The 15,709-nt window shown below is 44.5% G+C and overlaps 1 protein-coding gene across 3 annotated transcripts in view; it reads left to right on the top strand.

The window, feature by feature from the left end:
* Window positions 1-15,709, top strand: part of TMCO6 (transmembrane and coiled-coil domains 6) — a 63,052-nt gene that overhangs the window by 31,516 nt on the left and 15,827 nt on the right. For all 3 annotated transcript variants that reach the window (XM_088475025.1, XM_088475022.1, XM_088475024.1), the window contains exons 5-7: window positions 9,123-9,306; window positions 14,542-14,646; window positions 14,762-14,847. In XM_088475025.1, the coding sequence (XP_088331151.1) occupies window positions 9,123-9,306; window positions 14,542-14,646; window positions 14,762-14,847 (375 nt within the window). The remainder of the gene's footprint in view (window positions 1-9,122; window positions 9,307-14,541; window positions 14,647-14,761; window positions 14,848-15,709) is intronic.

Here is a 15,709-nt window from a genome sequence, read left to right as displayed (position 1 = left end):
CATCTGTGTGCGACTGAGTGGGAATCTGTATACAAAGTGATCTGATGCCGATGCTTTCTTTCACGCCAAGTTCCACTGTGCTTCATATACAGATTCAGTGTCAGTCGCACACAGATATACATATACTGTATATGTTGCATATCAAATTTATCAGTGCGGTTTTGTCGCATCTAGGGATGTGCAGGCTCGGATAGGTTCGAGTTTGCACGTGGAGTTCGGATTTTTCCCTCCAAAAAAACGGAACTCAGAACGAGGCAAAACGTCATCTTACATGGACGAACATCATCATTCCTGGTCTTTTGTCCAGGAATGATGATGTTCGTCCATGTAAGATGACGTTTTGCCTCGTTCTGAGTTCCGTTTTTTTGGAGGCAAAAATCCGAACTCCACGTGCAAACTCGAACCTATCCGAGCCTGCACATCCCTAGTCGCATCCAATCACGACTAAGACGTACATTCCATCAAAAAAAGATGTAAAAAAGACACTGCACCGTTAAGTGTGGCTCACTTACGCCAGGCTTCTTGTGCCGCATGGCGTATTGTGGCAAGGGGGTAAATTTGATAAGAAACTTGCATGACATCGCGTGGACACGTGTGAGTTTGTTTCAAGCAAACCCACAAATTTAGAATTGTGTTTGACTGAATTGTGTTTTCCGATGGTATATGCAATCGTGTTTGCAAGTATGTCGGCAGCATGTATAGCAGACTGTAATAGGGGCATTAAAGTGTTACATGTTTTTAAAAAAACAAAAATGACGTGGGGTTCCCCAAAAGCATTACCCCCCTGAACCCATGAGTCGGAGCTGGGAGAAGAAGCCCACTGATTGGCTAATGCTGGGTACACACTAGGCTGACCCGCCGACCTATCTGACACTTATCTGACTTCACAACTGGGCAGGCGTTTAAAATTGTCTGCCCAGTTGAGCTGTCGCTCACCACCCAATCCCTGCAGCATGTGTGTGGGCCGTCGGCAGGAATTAAAATAAACGGTATGGCAGGTTGCCAATACACACCAGCAGATGCACCGATATATCTGCAGATATATCGGCCATCTGCTGTGCAGCACAGCCAAAGCGATATGTCTGTGAACGACGTTGTTCAAAAACATATCTGGGGTACACATTTTCCGACGCACTTACGATATATATCGCCCAGTGTGTACGCAGCTTTAGAGACAGACCACTCGCAGCCAATCAGCGGCCTGTTCTCATGGTAGTGGCTGGTGATTGACTCACTGCCGTAGAAGAGCAGGAACACATGGGTTCCGTCACTTTCGGGAGAAGACCTATGGGTATACACATATAGGCCCTCATTCAGAGCCGTTCGCTATTTGCGTTCGTTCGTTCAAAAACAAGGGGTGGCTATTCAAATGATCCGTTCGCACATTGCAGTCTGTTCACACCTCTAAGTCTGAACGAGCGAGCAAAACATACGCTCGTTTATTTGTTAAAAACGCCCCCTGGCCGCTCGCACCATACGTCATGTCCGCTATTTATTAGATTAATCGAGTACATCGAACAGGATATGAACTGCTCGCTATTCTTGTGGCTGGTTTTTTCAACCGCTATTTTGCGAGCAGTTCTGAGTTAAAAAAAAACAAGTGACGTGGTCAATGACGCTGCTATATTAATTATGCACACCCATAAAACGCCCGTTTTGACCTTTAAGCACGCCTGCGTTCTGATCTCCACTCCCCGTTTTCAAGCACCTTCCCCTGTTACCACCCACATACGCCTCATTCTGTCACTCAAAATAGCAGGCACTCGCTATATTGCGTACAAACGATTTTCAGCCGCACTGACTGGTTCGCGCATGCGTACTAAAAACCGTACGCATGCGCAGATGTGCGAACATCGCTCAGAACGAGCGTACTGCCGCTAGCGAGTGGCTCTGAATGAGGGCCATAGTTCTTCCATGTCTGCTTGGATTGGGTTACCAATTTTTAATTTTCATACCCCCTCAGGATGGGAAGCAATCGGGACTGTCTTATCCCGGCAAGGGTGAAATGCCGGGCGTCTAGATGTAGACACCCGCATTTCCCCGTCGCCGGTAGACCGGCGCCCGGCATCACGATCGTAGTGATGCCGGGCGTCGCGAGCGGACAGCCGCGGGGGGGAGGGTTAGGTTTAGGGGGGGAACTTAGGGTTAGGCACCCCCCCGAGAGGGTTAGGGTTAGGCTAGGGGGAGGGAGGGTTAGGGTTAGGCACCCCAGGGGGGGACTTAGGGTTAGTCACCTCCCCGGGGGACTTAGGTTTAGGCAGCGGGGAAGGGGGTGGTTAGGGTTAGGCACTTAGAGGGGGGATTAGGGTTAGGCACTTGGGGGGGAAGTTAGGGTTAGGCACCCCTAAGGAGGGTTAGGGTTAGGGGGGTTAGGTTACGTTAGTGGATACTTACCTATCCACGATCGGGATTTCCAGCGCTGTCGGGCTTCCGCTGCGTCGCACTCTGCTCCTGTCGGGCTGCCGCTGCGGCCGGCGGTATATCATACCCATTCCCTCAGGATGATAGTGGAGAAGAGGACCGACCAGCGCCTAGGATGCCTACTGGACAAGGGGACCGACCGGCGCAAGGGAGTAGGTTAAGTATGGAGTGCGAGTGAGTTAATTAGTAAGTGCATGTAATAAAGGACTCCAACATTTGGTGTGTGTACTGTCATTATTTTAATATTTTTTCCACAGTGGGGTACCGGTGCTAGCGGCCTGTTAGCACTTGTAGTTCGACAAGAGTCAAAACGCAGACTTGCTGGTAACTGTAGTTCCACTGTGAAAAACAATGTTAACCATTTATTTAACCCATTGTCCCTGCATCTACCACCCCCATGGATGCAGGGAAGAGTCCTGGGCTTTCAGCCTGCCCTGGGCTGACCATTTTTGGGGCTGGTTAATGGTTTGGCAGGGGGACCCAACGCTGTGTCCCAGTGCTGGTTAGAGTAAAATAGGGGGAACCCCAAGTAATTCCCCCCCCCCTGATTTTCCTCTCCCAGTCCAGGCAGAGGTTCAGGGCTGGGTATGACTTATGGGGAAGGGGGGTAGTCCCCACGTCATTTTTTTTTTTAAATTTAACACTATAATGCCTTTATTTCAGTCGGCAGCATGCACAGATCACACTGATCTGTGCATGCTTTTGCTAAACACGCTGCTCAGGAGGGGGTCCATTTATAATTTCTGTTTTGTCCCGAGTTTGCTCCACTTACGGTCGTATTAGCAGACACGTTTCTTGGTAAATGCCCGTATTGTATTCCTGTCTATGGAAAGTACTTGCAAGTTTGGCTGATGGTGTATTGATTTCTATTTGTGTTTTCACCCGTGTATAGCAGAGAGATTCGTGTTTTGTCACCCGTGTATAGCAGAGAGATTCGTGTTTTGTCACCCGTGTATAGCAGAGAGATTTGCGCTTTGTCACCCGTGTATAGCAGAGAGATTTGCGCTTTGTCACCCGTGTATAGCAGAGAGATTCGTGTTTTGTCACCCGTGTATAGCAGAGAGATTCGTGTTTTGTCACCCGTGTATAGCAGAGAGATTTGCGCTTTGTCACCCGTGTATAGCAGAGAGATTTGCGCTTTGTCACCCGTGTATAGCAGAGAGATTCGTGTTTTGTCACCCGTGTATAGCAGAGAGATTCGTGTTTTGTCACCCGTGTATAGCAGAGAGATTCGTGTTTTGTCACCCGTGTATAGCAGAGAGATTTGTGTTTTGTCACCCGTGTATAGCAGAGAGATTCGTGTTTTGTCACCCGTGTATAGCAGAGAGATTCGTGTTTTGTCACCCGTGTATAGCAGAGAGATTCGTGTTTTGTCACCCGTGAATAGCAGAGAGATTTGCGCTTTGTCACCCGTGTATAGCAGAGAGATTCGTGTTTTGTCACCCGTGTATAGCAGAGAGATTCGTGTTTTGTCACCCGTGTATAGCAGAGAGATTCGTGTTTTGTCACCCGTGTATAGCAGAGAGATTCGTGTTTTGTCACCCGTGTATAGCAGAGAGATTCGTGTTTTGTCACCCGTGTATAGCAGAGAGATTCGTGTTTTGTCACCCGTGTATAGCAGAGAGATTCGTGTTTTGTCACTCGTGTATAGCAGAGAGATTCGTGTTTTGTCACCCGTGTATAGCAGAGAGATTCGTGTTTTGTCACCCGTGTATAGCAGAGAGATTCGTGTTTTGTCACCCGTGTATAGCAGAGAGATTCGTGTTTTGTCACCCGTGTATAGCAGAGAGATTCGTGTTTTGTCACCCGTGTATAGCAGAGAGATTCGTGTCTTGTCACCCGTGTATAGCAGAGAGATTTGCGCTTTGTCACCCGTGTATAGCAGAGAGATTCGTGTCTTGTCACCCGTGTATAGCAGAGAGATTCGTGTTTTGTCACCCGTGTATAGCAGAGAGATTCGTGTTTTGTCACCCGTGTATAGCAGAGAGATTCGTGTTTTGTCACCCGTGTATAGCAGAGAGATTCGTGTTTTGTCACCCGTGTATAGCAGAGAGATTCGTGTTTTGTCACCCGTGTATAGCAGAGAGATTCGTGTTTTGTCACCCGTGTATAGCAGAGAGATTCGTGTATTGTCACCCGTGTATAGCAGAGAGATTCGTGTTTTGTCACCCGTGTATAGCAGAGAGATTCGTGTTTTGTCACCCGTGTATAGCAGAGAGATTCGTGTTTTGTCACTCGTGTATAGCAGAGAGATTTGTGCTTTGTCACCCGTGTATAGCAGAGAGATTCGTGTTTTGTCACTCGTGTTTGCCGTTCGTATACCCGTGAGAGTTTCCCCTGATTTTCAGACATGGAAATTTACTAACTCGACCAGGCACTATTCTTAGTAAATTTACCCCTAGGTGTATGAGGACACATCTGTAAGCTGTAATAAGAATTTCAGTATCAGCGTCTGTACTAATCATGGATAAAAATTCAATAACTTTGCTATATTATCTTCTAATGTTGGGCCACAAGGGGATTCTACACAGCTGGCGCCGTGTGTAAGGAGGATACTTTATTTGTTACATCATCTGACAGGTTGGACAGCATTACACAGAATGTAGCCGCTTGACCAAAGGAGCATTAAAAACAAATAAATAAAAGCATTGGTTCAATTACAGGTCTGCCAAAGAGATGATCTCACCATGAAATACCCTGGTCTCCTGCATAGAGCCATTGCTGAGCATAAGTAGATGAACAGTATATGTATGATAGACGGCTCAATCAACAAATGTTTTTCCTCGTTCATTAAGAGTGAAGGGAACAGATTGTTTGAAGGGAAACTATCATGAAAACTGTTGATTTTGCTTTTAAATACAGGACATGCCTATCACCAATGTTCAAAAATAATATGATTTGTGTTCAAGCCCAGCAGTCGTGTCTCTTATTCCTTACAGTTTTTTCCCAGCTCCACCTATATGTTAATATAAAAAAAAATATATATATTTTTTTATTTATAAATGATCACACCATTGCTGCAGCACTGTGCAATATGGGTGATTAAACATTGGCGACTTACCCAAGCATACTTACTTATATCTCCAAACTGGGTCAAGTGATAGAGAGGCCCCTGTTATTGCACGCAGCACAAGATCCATGTAGGGAGTGTGTGACAGATCAATAATACAAACCCTGAGCACCGGATCGGACGACATTTCGTCTAGTGCAGGGGTGGGCAATAAGCGGCCCTCCAGCCGTTGTTGAACTACACATCCCAGCATACCTTGCAACAGTTTTAGCATGGCCGAATAGCAAAATGGTGGCAGAGCATGCTTATTGCCCACCCCTAGTCTAGTGTGTACCCGGCTTTACTGTCCAGCTGCTTCTAAACTACATATAGACATCTCTTAAGGAGGTATGAATAATTTTCTGTAGTTCGATTGAATTAAGGTAGATACATTTGGCAACAGAACCTAATTCTATTTTGTTCTTTGATGTGATACCACTAAAGAAGACTTAATAGAATCTTTTATAAATCCTTTATATTAACTTCTTTCTGCTTTTCAGATTATTAAAGTTCTTTCAACTGCTTCTGATTGTTTGCATTCCTCCTAATGGCGCACCAGAAATAACATGGCCATAAGACATACCAGTTTTGAGCGTCTTAATAGCCAGCTCCCAGTCACTGCCCATTAACGCCCAGCACTTTTCAAAGACATATCTGATACTGTGCGTCCCCATCACAACAGCGCCTTTGTGCATACCAGGGCCGGACTGGCCATCTGGCACTTCTGGCAAATGCCAGAAAGGCCAGTGACCTGATTGGTCGATCCAAATTGAAATCTGGCTAAGCAGCTCCGCCTCCCAGCGCACTGCTCAGCCGGTATAGAGACCGGGGGGGTGCGGTGAGGCCACACCCCCTTTGTGTGAGATTCATGCCAGGGCTGATCTGGAACCCCAGTCCGTCCCTGGTGTATACACACTGTGTAACGCATGCGCTGTACAAGTTTTAGTGATTTCCGCGCATGCACAGTAGCAAAATAAACCATGGACCTTCGGCGTTGCCTGCAACTCACAATCGGGCCAAATGTGCTGCATTATATAACCTCTAACGTCTGAGGAGGGATTCTATCCTTGGAACATTAAGGGGCGGATGTACTAAGCCTTGGAGAGTAATAAACTACCAACCAATCAGCTCCTAACTGTCATTTTTCAAACACAGCCTGTAACATGGAAGTTAGGAGTTGATTGACTGGTACTTTCTCCAATTTATCACTCTCCAAGGCTTAGCACATCTCCCCCTAGGGGTGATAAGATACTTAGCCAAACTGAAGCGTACTATTTACTGTTTAATACAGGAGGAATTGCTTTAGTTCCAAAGACCAGTTCTCCTGACAGATCTGGTAAATATAGATGCACAAATTGTTCTTCTTTATAAGGAAATATTTGAGCTTCTAGTTTCTCATTAATCTATTCACTAATTCCTGTGTATTTTATACTGCAATGTGGTGATACAGATGTGTCCACATCTATCCTCTGTGCGCTACAAGTCACGTTACACATAACTGCTGACACACTAAAGCTGCCCATCCACTAGGAGATTAAACCTAGCGATGGAGCGATAACGACGGCCATTATCGCTCCATCGCTTGGTAATCGTCCGCAAATCGGGCAGTAAAATTTTAAAAACGACCAGCGATGCGTGCCCCTGCTGGTCGTTTTTAACATCAACCGCCGTCAGGTTACCATGTTCGGGGATGAACCTGCTGCCATATAGCAGAGTGCCAAGAGAGGGAGCGCTGTCACTCACCTGTCTAGAGGGACGCTGCTGCCATGGAATGTCCGCTGCTGGGAGCCGCTGAGGAGGGGGTCCTGCAGCCTGCCGGAGACCAGTGCCCTGCTGACTCTGCCCGTCACCGCCGAGGACTGCTGGGAGACTTGGAGGACCTGGGACCTGGGAAGAAGAATCGTCCCGTTGTCCCCGCATCGCCTAGTGGATGGGCAGCTTAACAAAGCATTTGGCATGTAGATACACCTGCAGTTGTACACAGTATATAGCCATGCCGCATATCATTTTAATCAGCACAAGCTGCTTGTGTGTCCTATTCACATCACAGTGCAAATAAGACACTTTGATGGGAAAATGTTGCACCAAAAGATGTTCGACGCTACTGAGTTACGCCATGGCTTGGCGCGACTAGAAGGGTTGCTTAAACTGCAAGGAGGCTAGATGTTTGTGGACACATCTGTACATCCATTGGTTTGTTCTAGTTTTTACATATATTATTTTATTATTTTCTTATAAAATATGTCATTGCAATGTTACCTCGCATAGAAGCAGCCTATATATAGATAATCTATCAAGGTATTTGTAAATGCTGCTAAAGGTGCCTACACACTAGGCGATATTTTACATGAGTTGCCCAATTTAGATGCATCGGAAAGGAAAATCGTGTAAAATATGTCAAAATCCTGAATGTCCACTCACGATGCCGTTGCACGTTCCTGCTGGTCGTACATCGCATCTTCAGATCTTGCCTGCTGCAGGCAAGATCTGCCAATCTGGGACACGATGCACTGGAAAAAGTTAAGGATGCACGGTAGATCGTTTGTCATATTGGACAGTTTTTAACACCATATCGTGTCCAGGACTGCCGGGGAGCTGCTGGGGAGAGTTCAAGGGGAAATCGGACACAAGATCGCACCGTGACCACATCGCATAGTGTGTAGGCACCTTTACAGGATAAAATGTTTTTTTTCCCACACAGCAGAAAAGAAACCCATTTTTCTTGCTTACACTGTTGCTGTAATGACGATTATGTGCTCATTCATCCTTGGGGCCGCATTCAATTAGTTTAGCACATGCGATATTTCTTCGCATGCCTACATCGTGTGTTTTGCATGCAAAAAAGTATCGAGCGCGCACCCGCTATTCCCTGTATTCAATTCCAAAGGACGGGAAAACGTGTCCCGGCGAAACTCAAACAGGCGAAAAGTACTGTCAGAAATGGGGAAATCAGGCTGTCACCCCCCAAAACATGCAGTAACATTGGGGATCAATATAGATGTCCCCGAATAGCCCTACTGAAGCTATTTGGGGTACTTAAGTGCTGTCAATTGCCTCTAAATAGGGTATTTGCCCAAGTGGTGAAGAATAGCATTAAGCAGTATTTTTGGGTGAAAATAAGTAGTCCTGTCAAATTTGGGGGTACATGAAAATGGGTGCAAGCATGGTTTAAAATCACTAAAGTGAAGTTTTAAAAAACTAAAAAAAAACGCACCTTCAGCAAACACCTGTAGTAAAAAATCACCTATCCCATATTTGCAGACCCCCCAAAAGTCTATTTTGCTAGTTTTTAAGTTTGTACCTCCACTTTGTACTTTTTTACCCCCATTTTCAAAGTCAATTTTGGGGTGTCCCTCAATTTTTTTTTTTAGGGATTATTTTGATGCAGTTATCTTTGGGGGGCTGTCCCAAGGGTGCTGGGTGGTTGTCGCACCTTAGCACCCCAAAATCGCAATCCTGCACTTTTTTCCGCCTGCTATTCAGAGGCGAATCTTTTTCGCCTATTACATTGCATTGCGTTTTCGCGTACTTGAAAAGTCTTTGGTATTGAATACGGAGGAAACTTTATTGCCAATCTCGGCTTTTCGCACACCTAATTGAATACGGACCTTGGTTGGATGTAGAATAATGTTCAGTGACCTTTTTGTTGCAGGACAGAAGGCAGCATGCGGGTCCTGATTGGACTGTTCACTTGTCAGATTGCCAATGTACAGATGGAGGCTGCTAGGTGCCTGCACGAACTCTCTCACTCAGATGAGCCATCGGTCTCTAAGGCATGCCTGCCAGCTACCTCGTACCTTCTAACTTATTTATCGGGGAGTAGCGCAGATTTCATGGTAAGGCCCTTTGTATTGTATTACTTTAGTTACTATACTAGTATTTTGGACTTGTCCTCCACCGGTTCGCTAGCTGTTGCACCCCCTCTACCTTTTCCATTTCTTCCTCTTACCCCCTCTCCACCCCGTCCATGCCACTTTCTCATCTCTCTTCCCATCCTACCCTCCCCATGCTGAACTTTCTCATCTCTGGGGAGCAAAGGACATCCTAAATCAGAAGTGACATTCTCTGTGAAATACACATACAGGTAGCAGGCATGAAATGGGGTAACACACACCTGGGACAGTCCAGCGTGAAAGCTGATTGCTCCTCCGGCAGCCTTAATGCCGATTACAGGGTGCTGTGTGCCGAGATGTATGAGGAGCAAGAGACTTGGATTAGATCTCTGGTGAACGCAATGTCGGGAAGAGTTCACATGACCACAGGAGAGGACAGCGTAACGGAGCATACACACTAGACGATATGCTCCCTGAGCGATATCGTCTAGTGTGTCCCCGGCAGGGTGTGCTCAATGTCGTTCATGACATTGAGCACACCCGCTGAACGATATCATTAACGATATCGTTCAGCGCCAGGCTCTCTCCCCCATTCCCCAACATGCAGCAACCTGACAACATCATCAGCTTGGCCTACATGTTTACTCGATGAACGATAAGGAGGAACGACCCACGGGAACGCGCGTCGTCATTATCGTTCATCGTTTTGATGTTTAAAATGGACGATAAAGTGTACGACTGAACGATAACAATATCGTTACCGTTCAGTCGTCCACTTTAATCGCCCAGTGTGTTAATCGCACCTTTAACTCTCAGTGCAGTCTTGCCTTCTCCTCCAGTTTGTGAGCCCCTCCCCCCAGCTCTCTACTTGACTTACGCTAGACACACGCCCGTACCTATATATATATATATATATATATATATATATATATATATAATAGATTATTTTTTACAAGTTTGAAATCTGTAAAAAGTTAGATGTGTGAACGAGCATTTCATATTAAGGGTTGTTATTGTTCGCCTCTACGTGCAACAAAGTTGCCTGAGTGCAGAGTTAAGAGGACTGGAGGCACTTGGAAGACTCCAGTCAACCTTACCTGTGCTGAGCAGGACCACCATTCTTTCAATTGTACCTGTACTATCAATGCATGAAGTGATATGAACTTCGCAGTGAAAGTGAAAGGTGAAGACACATGGACATTGCTGAAGTAAAAAAATATTACAATGGGTGCTAACAGCAGTTGTAGCGTCATCATCATAAAAAAAACAAACAAAATGATCATTAACATGGAGTATTTGCAGTTTGAGTGGGACCGGCCAGGTTTGTTTTGATGTAAAGTCTTTGCTGTCTCCACACTGCGCTCGGCCGTCGTACACTACTGTGAAATTGTCCAAGAGTTTAAAGCTGGGTAAACACTGCAGCAATGTGTACCCGGACGATATGGCGGCCGATATATCGTACCTCCTGTACACATCAGAACGATGTAATAAAGGATCGAACGACCCCTCGTTCCGAAATTCATTACCTTGCACGGCGCCGCCTACGTTATTGTCCTGTTGGTTGTGCAGCATGGCCGGCCGGAAGATATCGCTGACGACCGCGGGAGCGAGCAGGTTTGCCATACATGCTGAACAATACGCCGATATGTCGTTCGCATTTGGCTGGAAATGACATAGGCTGATATCGCTCCAGTGTTTACCCAGCTTAAGGGTTGCAGTAGAGTTAAGAGAATGTCTAGATATGCAACTTATTATATTAAAGATAATATTTGTGTATTGAGCTGAAAATATGGTGAATACTGGGTAGGAAACTGTTAATGTACAGGATGGAACTACTTGTGATTAAAACTTAATTTACTGGGAAATAGGTTCTGGTGGAGTTTTGCTGATTAAGGGAAATTTAGTAACTGATGATTTAATTCCTTAAGGGATTGTGGAATTGAAGCCAGCAGCATATTAATGTACAATGCCCTGCGTGAGCCTTTTCACATAAATAGATAGAATGTGATCGATCACTTACTGCATTGCAGCACTAGACACTATTGTCTGTGGCTATGCCAGACTGATGGAGCGTATAGCACATTATTTGTTATTCAGACATAAAAGTACAGCTCCGATGCCTTCCTGTGATGTCACACAAATCCCCTCGCTGTTACAGGGAGGAGCAAGGATTTGCAGGCTGAGATGGTGGTGTCTGATGGGGCATGAATTTATGCACCTGCATGAAGAAGTAGGATTTTATTTGAGCCATTTGCTAATTCAAATGGCTTCCAAGAGATGGTTGAGGTTTTGGGCTTTTCCTCCCCACAAAAGGACTTTTATTGCACAGATACTCAGAATGTGCCTATAGTCAGGAATAGTCCTATACATTTACATGGGATGACTTTTTAATAATAATAATAATAATAATTTTATTTATATAGCGCTTTTCTCCCATAGGACTCAAAGTCGCTTTACAGACATCAGAAAACATGGTACATTGTACAAGGATTTGGTGTTGCAAAAGAATAGAAAACCACACCGAGATAATTAAAAGCAACCGAAACCTAGAGAGCACAATAAGCATATTGTGGTGTTGGTGCAGACATTTTGGGAAATAACTTCCATGGGTTATATATTCCACCCACAAAGGTACCAAATGAGGCAGCCGTCTTGGGCGCACTACGTAGGATTACTCTGGGTGGAATAGGTTATGCCTAGAAGAGATGACACAAAATGGGTGGTTGCAAAATCCTGATGCTAGGAGTAGGGTCCCAACAGAATAGTCAGGTCCATGTATTTTTCATCCCATCCACGAGTGTACCAGGTGAGGCAGCCCTGATGGGCGCACTACTAAGGTTGCACTGTGGGTGATAAACCATACAAGGACCCAAGGCATATATGGGAAAAGTGACACATGTGCGGCAGTGATATACCCTTTGTGAATAGATCCACAGGTTTCACCTTGCAGAAAATCAGGATTCCTCTGCGACAGGAACTTTTGCTCTGTATATAAACCACTTGCTTTCTTTTTGGACAGCAAATACATTTAAACAAAAATAGATGTAGGAGGCAGGATGCCGGGTGCCAAAGGGCAGAACCCTCCTTTTCCCTATAACCACCTACAGCCTCCATCCTCCACAGATTTTTTTTCATAGTGCCCTATTTAGGTGGTGGCATTGGATTTGTCTTTATTAATTATTTGTTCTCTTTATGTAGTTTATTATGTTTTGGTACCTACAGGAAGGACTGGTTCCGCTGTCATTTGGAACGTCATAAGAGATGATTAACACCCTCTTAGTTCTTCTACTACTTCTGTCAGATCCATCTCTTTCACAACTGTTTCAGGCTCAGTCTTAGGTCATGTGGATTTTTCCTGCTACCTACGATGGAAGTTTTCTTTTCCCAGTACTGTTAACAGGGAGAAAGGGTTCCAGGACAGTAAGTGGCTGGAGGAGTCCTGGTAATCCCACAGAGGAGCTGTGAAAAAGGCAATAAAGGATTAGAACATCTGAGGTGTCTCTTACTTCTGTTCTCCTATGTTATTATTGTCCTTGGCATAATCCATGGCCTGTGGAGCAGTGTATGCCAGGAGACATCATCTGGTTGTTGTTGGATGTTGTATTGTTTGAGGACCTCTTAAATGAGAGTTTGGAAGGTCTCTTTAAGAAACTTTTCATTGCCATGATCTTGTAGGCCATCCTTCTACTCTGACCTGGTTCTATTGTCCAAGTGGGATGGACATTAATAAAAAAAAAAAATAGGTTCCTCCTATAGAAGCAAGTCAAGATAGACTTTCTCAGCTTGGGTATCCTGTTGATAGAGACAGTTGGATTCACTACATCTGCAAATATCAAAGAGACCTACCTCTATATCCCCACACTGCGGGATATAGAGGTAGGTGGGGGAGCCTGCTGTCCATATCGGTTTTCTCCACTTGCATTCATCCTCAGCTGTGGATGTCTTTAAGCAAGGTCCATGCAGCCTGTCTTCATTGCAGGAGGTCATGGTTATTCTTACTGTAGGCCTAAACCTGGGAACTGGTATCTTCAGCTGGTCTTCCTACTTTGTTGAGCATCATGACTGGTTGTCTCCTAGGATGGCTGCTCCTCTTAGATAGTGGATGTAGCCATTTCATACTACTCTGAAAGCCCTTTTGATCCCAAATTCAGATGATTTTCACTATCTGTGCCAGCCTACATGATCCTTACTAGAAGCCATTCTAGGTATGGCTTCTTTGGGAACTTGCAGTCGGTTCAGATGGACATTGTCATATTGATGGTACGTCTGAACCATCAAGGAGGACAACCGATGCCCTCAAATCACGAGGTTACTTGCTGCAAAAGTTCCATGCTAACTGACCAGCAAGTTGCTTCTTCATACCTTCTTCAAGTTGTATAAGGTTTGTGATGCTGTGTGTACAAGGCTACATTTGGCAGAAATGTCCTCCAAGCAGCTGTTTCTCATTAAGAATTCCTCCCAGTCATTGTGGGTGGCTGAGGGACATCCCTCCATCTGTATCTGCCTTACGCTCAAGTAAAAACAGGGTTTTTTCCTACTTATTACATTCTTTTCTTAGGCTTGGACACAAACGATCCCTCCAAAGAATGATTTATACATTTTTTGCTCTGTCCACGCTTGCTTTGCTACTTGTAAGCTGAGAAAGAGTTGGGCTGCTGGGAGTTTTTGAGGAGTGGAGGAATGTATCCTTTGACCAAAATAAAGTTATAACCACTGTATTCCCTTACAAGCATTGGAATAATGGATCTAACAGTACTCTATGTGCACAATGAAAAATCACTGTCTTCCAAGTTCATGTTAGCACCTGTGCAGTACGACAGTGGAGCAATGGTCATAGCCAAGCTGTTAAAAAAAAATTAACATGAAATAAATGTGTATTCAAGACAGGACCGCAAAACCATTTCATTTACTCGGAAGCAATGTGCATCTAATAGACTGAAGCTCATCAACAAGATAATTTTTCTTGTGGGGTACAACCTGCAAACAGCTAACTACCATTGTTCCTCTTTAAACAAAATATGTAGACTACATCCCCATTAAACATCAATTGGGTTGGACCGCTCCCTCTAAAGTGGATGAGACAGGTGCACACAGTGTAGGCAGCCATTTTGAACCTGCACTGAACCTATCAATTCACAAGGAACTAGTGACATCACTAACGCATGAGTCTGATTTGATAACCTGTGTTTAAAATACTGCGTTTAATAAACTATTTATTTATCTTCTCTCTCTCTGTAGGAATTATGCCTGTATACTTTAGGTAACCTTATTGTGGAAAGTGAGACAGCGAGGAACCAGCTACTTTTGCAAGGAATTTTTCCTGCCTTTGCACTGTGCACACAGGTACAATATACTAGGTAGCAATGCTTCATAGTCTGTATTAGGTATTCTCTTTGTTGCATGTCCTAGAACCCATGGAGTCCTACCAAGCACAAGTAATGTCTCTCTTGCACGACAGTCCCCTCACATGACCGTTTTAGAAGCCACCGGATATGCACTGTCTCAGTTACTGCAGGCAAAGGAAGCTTCTGAGAAAATAGTTCCGTAAGTTACTACACTAAATATGTATTAATGCGCATCATATCTGTGTGTGTGTGTATGTGTGTGTGTGTTTATATATATATACTGTATATATCACAGGGGCTCTGCACTCACTCACCATAATAACAGTAATAATAATAAACAGTGGGGTTTTGGTTCATGAATTGATCAATGCATTTAAGCTTGCAGCCCCGGACAAGGGACCCCACTTTACTGCAAGTCCCTACTCTATTGCTCAGAATTGTAACATGGAAATAGCTATCACATTAGTGTTAAACTCAGGGTGAGCTATCAAGGTTTAAAGCTCACAGCAACTTTTCTTTTAAACGTGAGACAGTTACCAAGCACACTTGTTGCAAAGCACCTAGGAAAACAGCTGACACAAGTTAGATAACTAGTTAAAAGGGGTGCATGAGAAAATGTGATCACAAAAATGATTAATTATAAAAATTAATCATAATAAACAAAAAGCACTAATCCACGGCACTCACCATTCCTAGATTTGGGGTGCAACATGGTATGTGACCACATTGTTTAAATAGAAATCACAGGGGCTCTGCACTCACCATAATAATAATAAACATAATAAACAGTGGGGTTTTGGTTCATGAATTGATCAATGCATTTAAGCTTGCATCCCCCGTCACGGGACCCCACTTTACTGCAAATCCCTACTCTATTGCTCAGAATTATAACATGGACATAGCCATCACATTAGTGTTGAACTCAGGGTATGCTATCAAGGTTTAAAGCTCACAGCAACTTTGCTTTTAAATGTGAGACAGTTACCAAGCACACCTGTTGCAAAGCACCTAGGAAAACAGCTGACACAAGCTAGGTTAAACAGGTTAAAAGGGGTGCATGA

This window comes from Taudactylus pleione, unplaced genomic scaffold (genome assembly GCF_031769625.1).
Source record: "Taudactylus pleione unplaced genomic scaffold, aTauple2 ptg000161l, whole genome shotgun sequence".
Lineage (NCBI taxonomy): Eukaryota > Metazoa > Chordata > Amphibia > Anura > Myobatrachidae > Taudactylus > Taudactylus pleione.
Note: the sequence above shows the minus strand (reverse complement) of the source record. Positions and strands in the feature narration are given on the sequence as shown.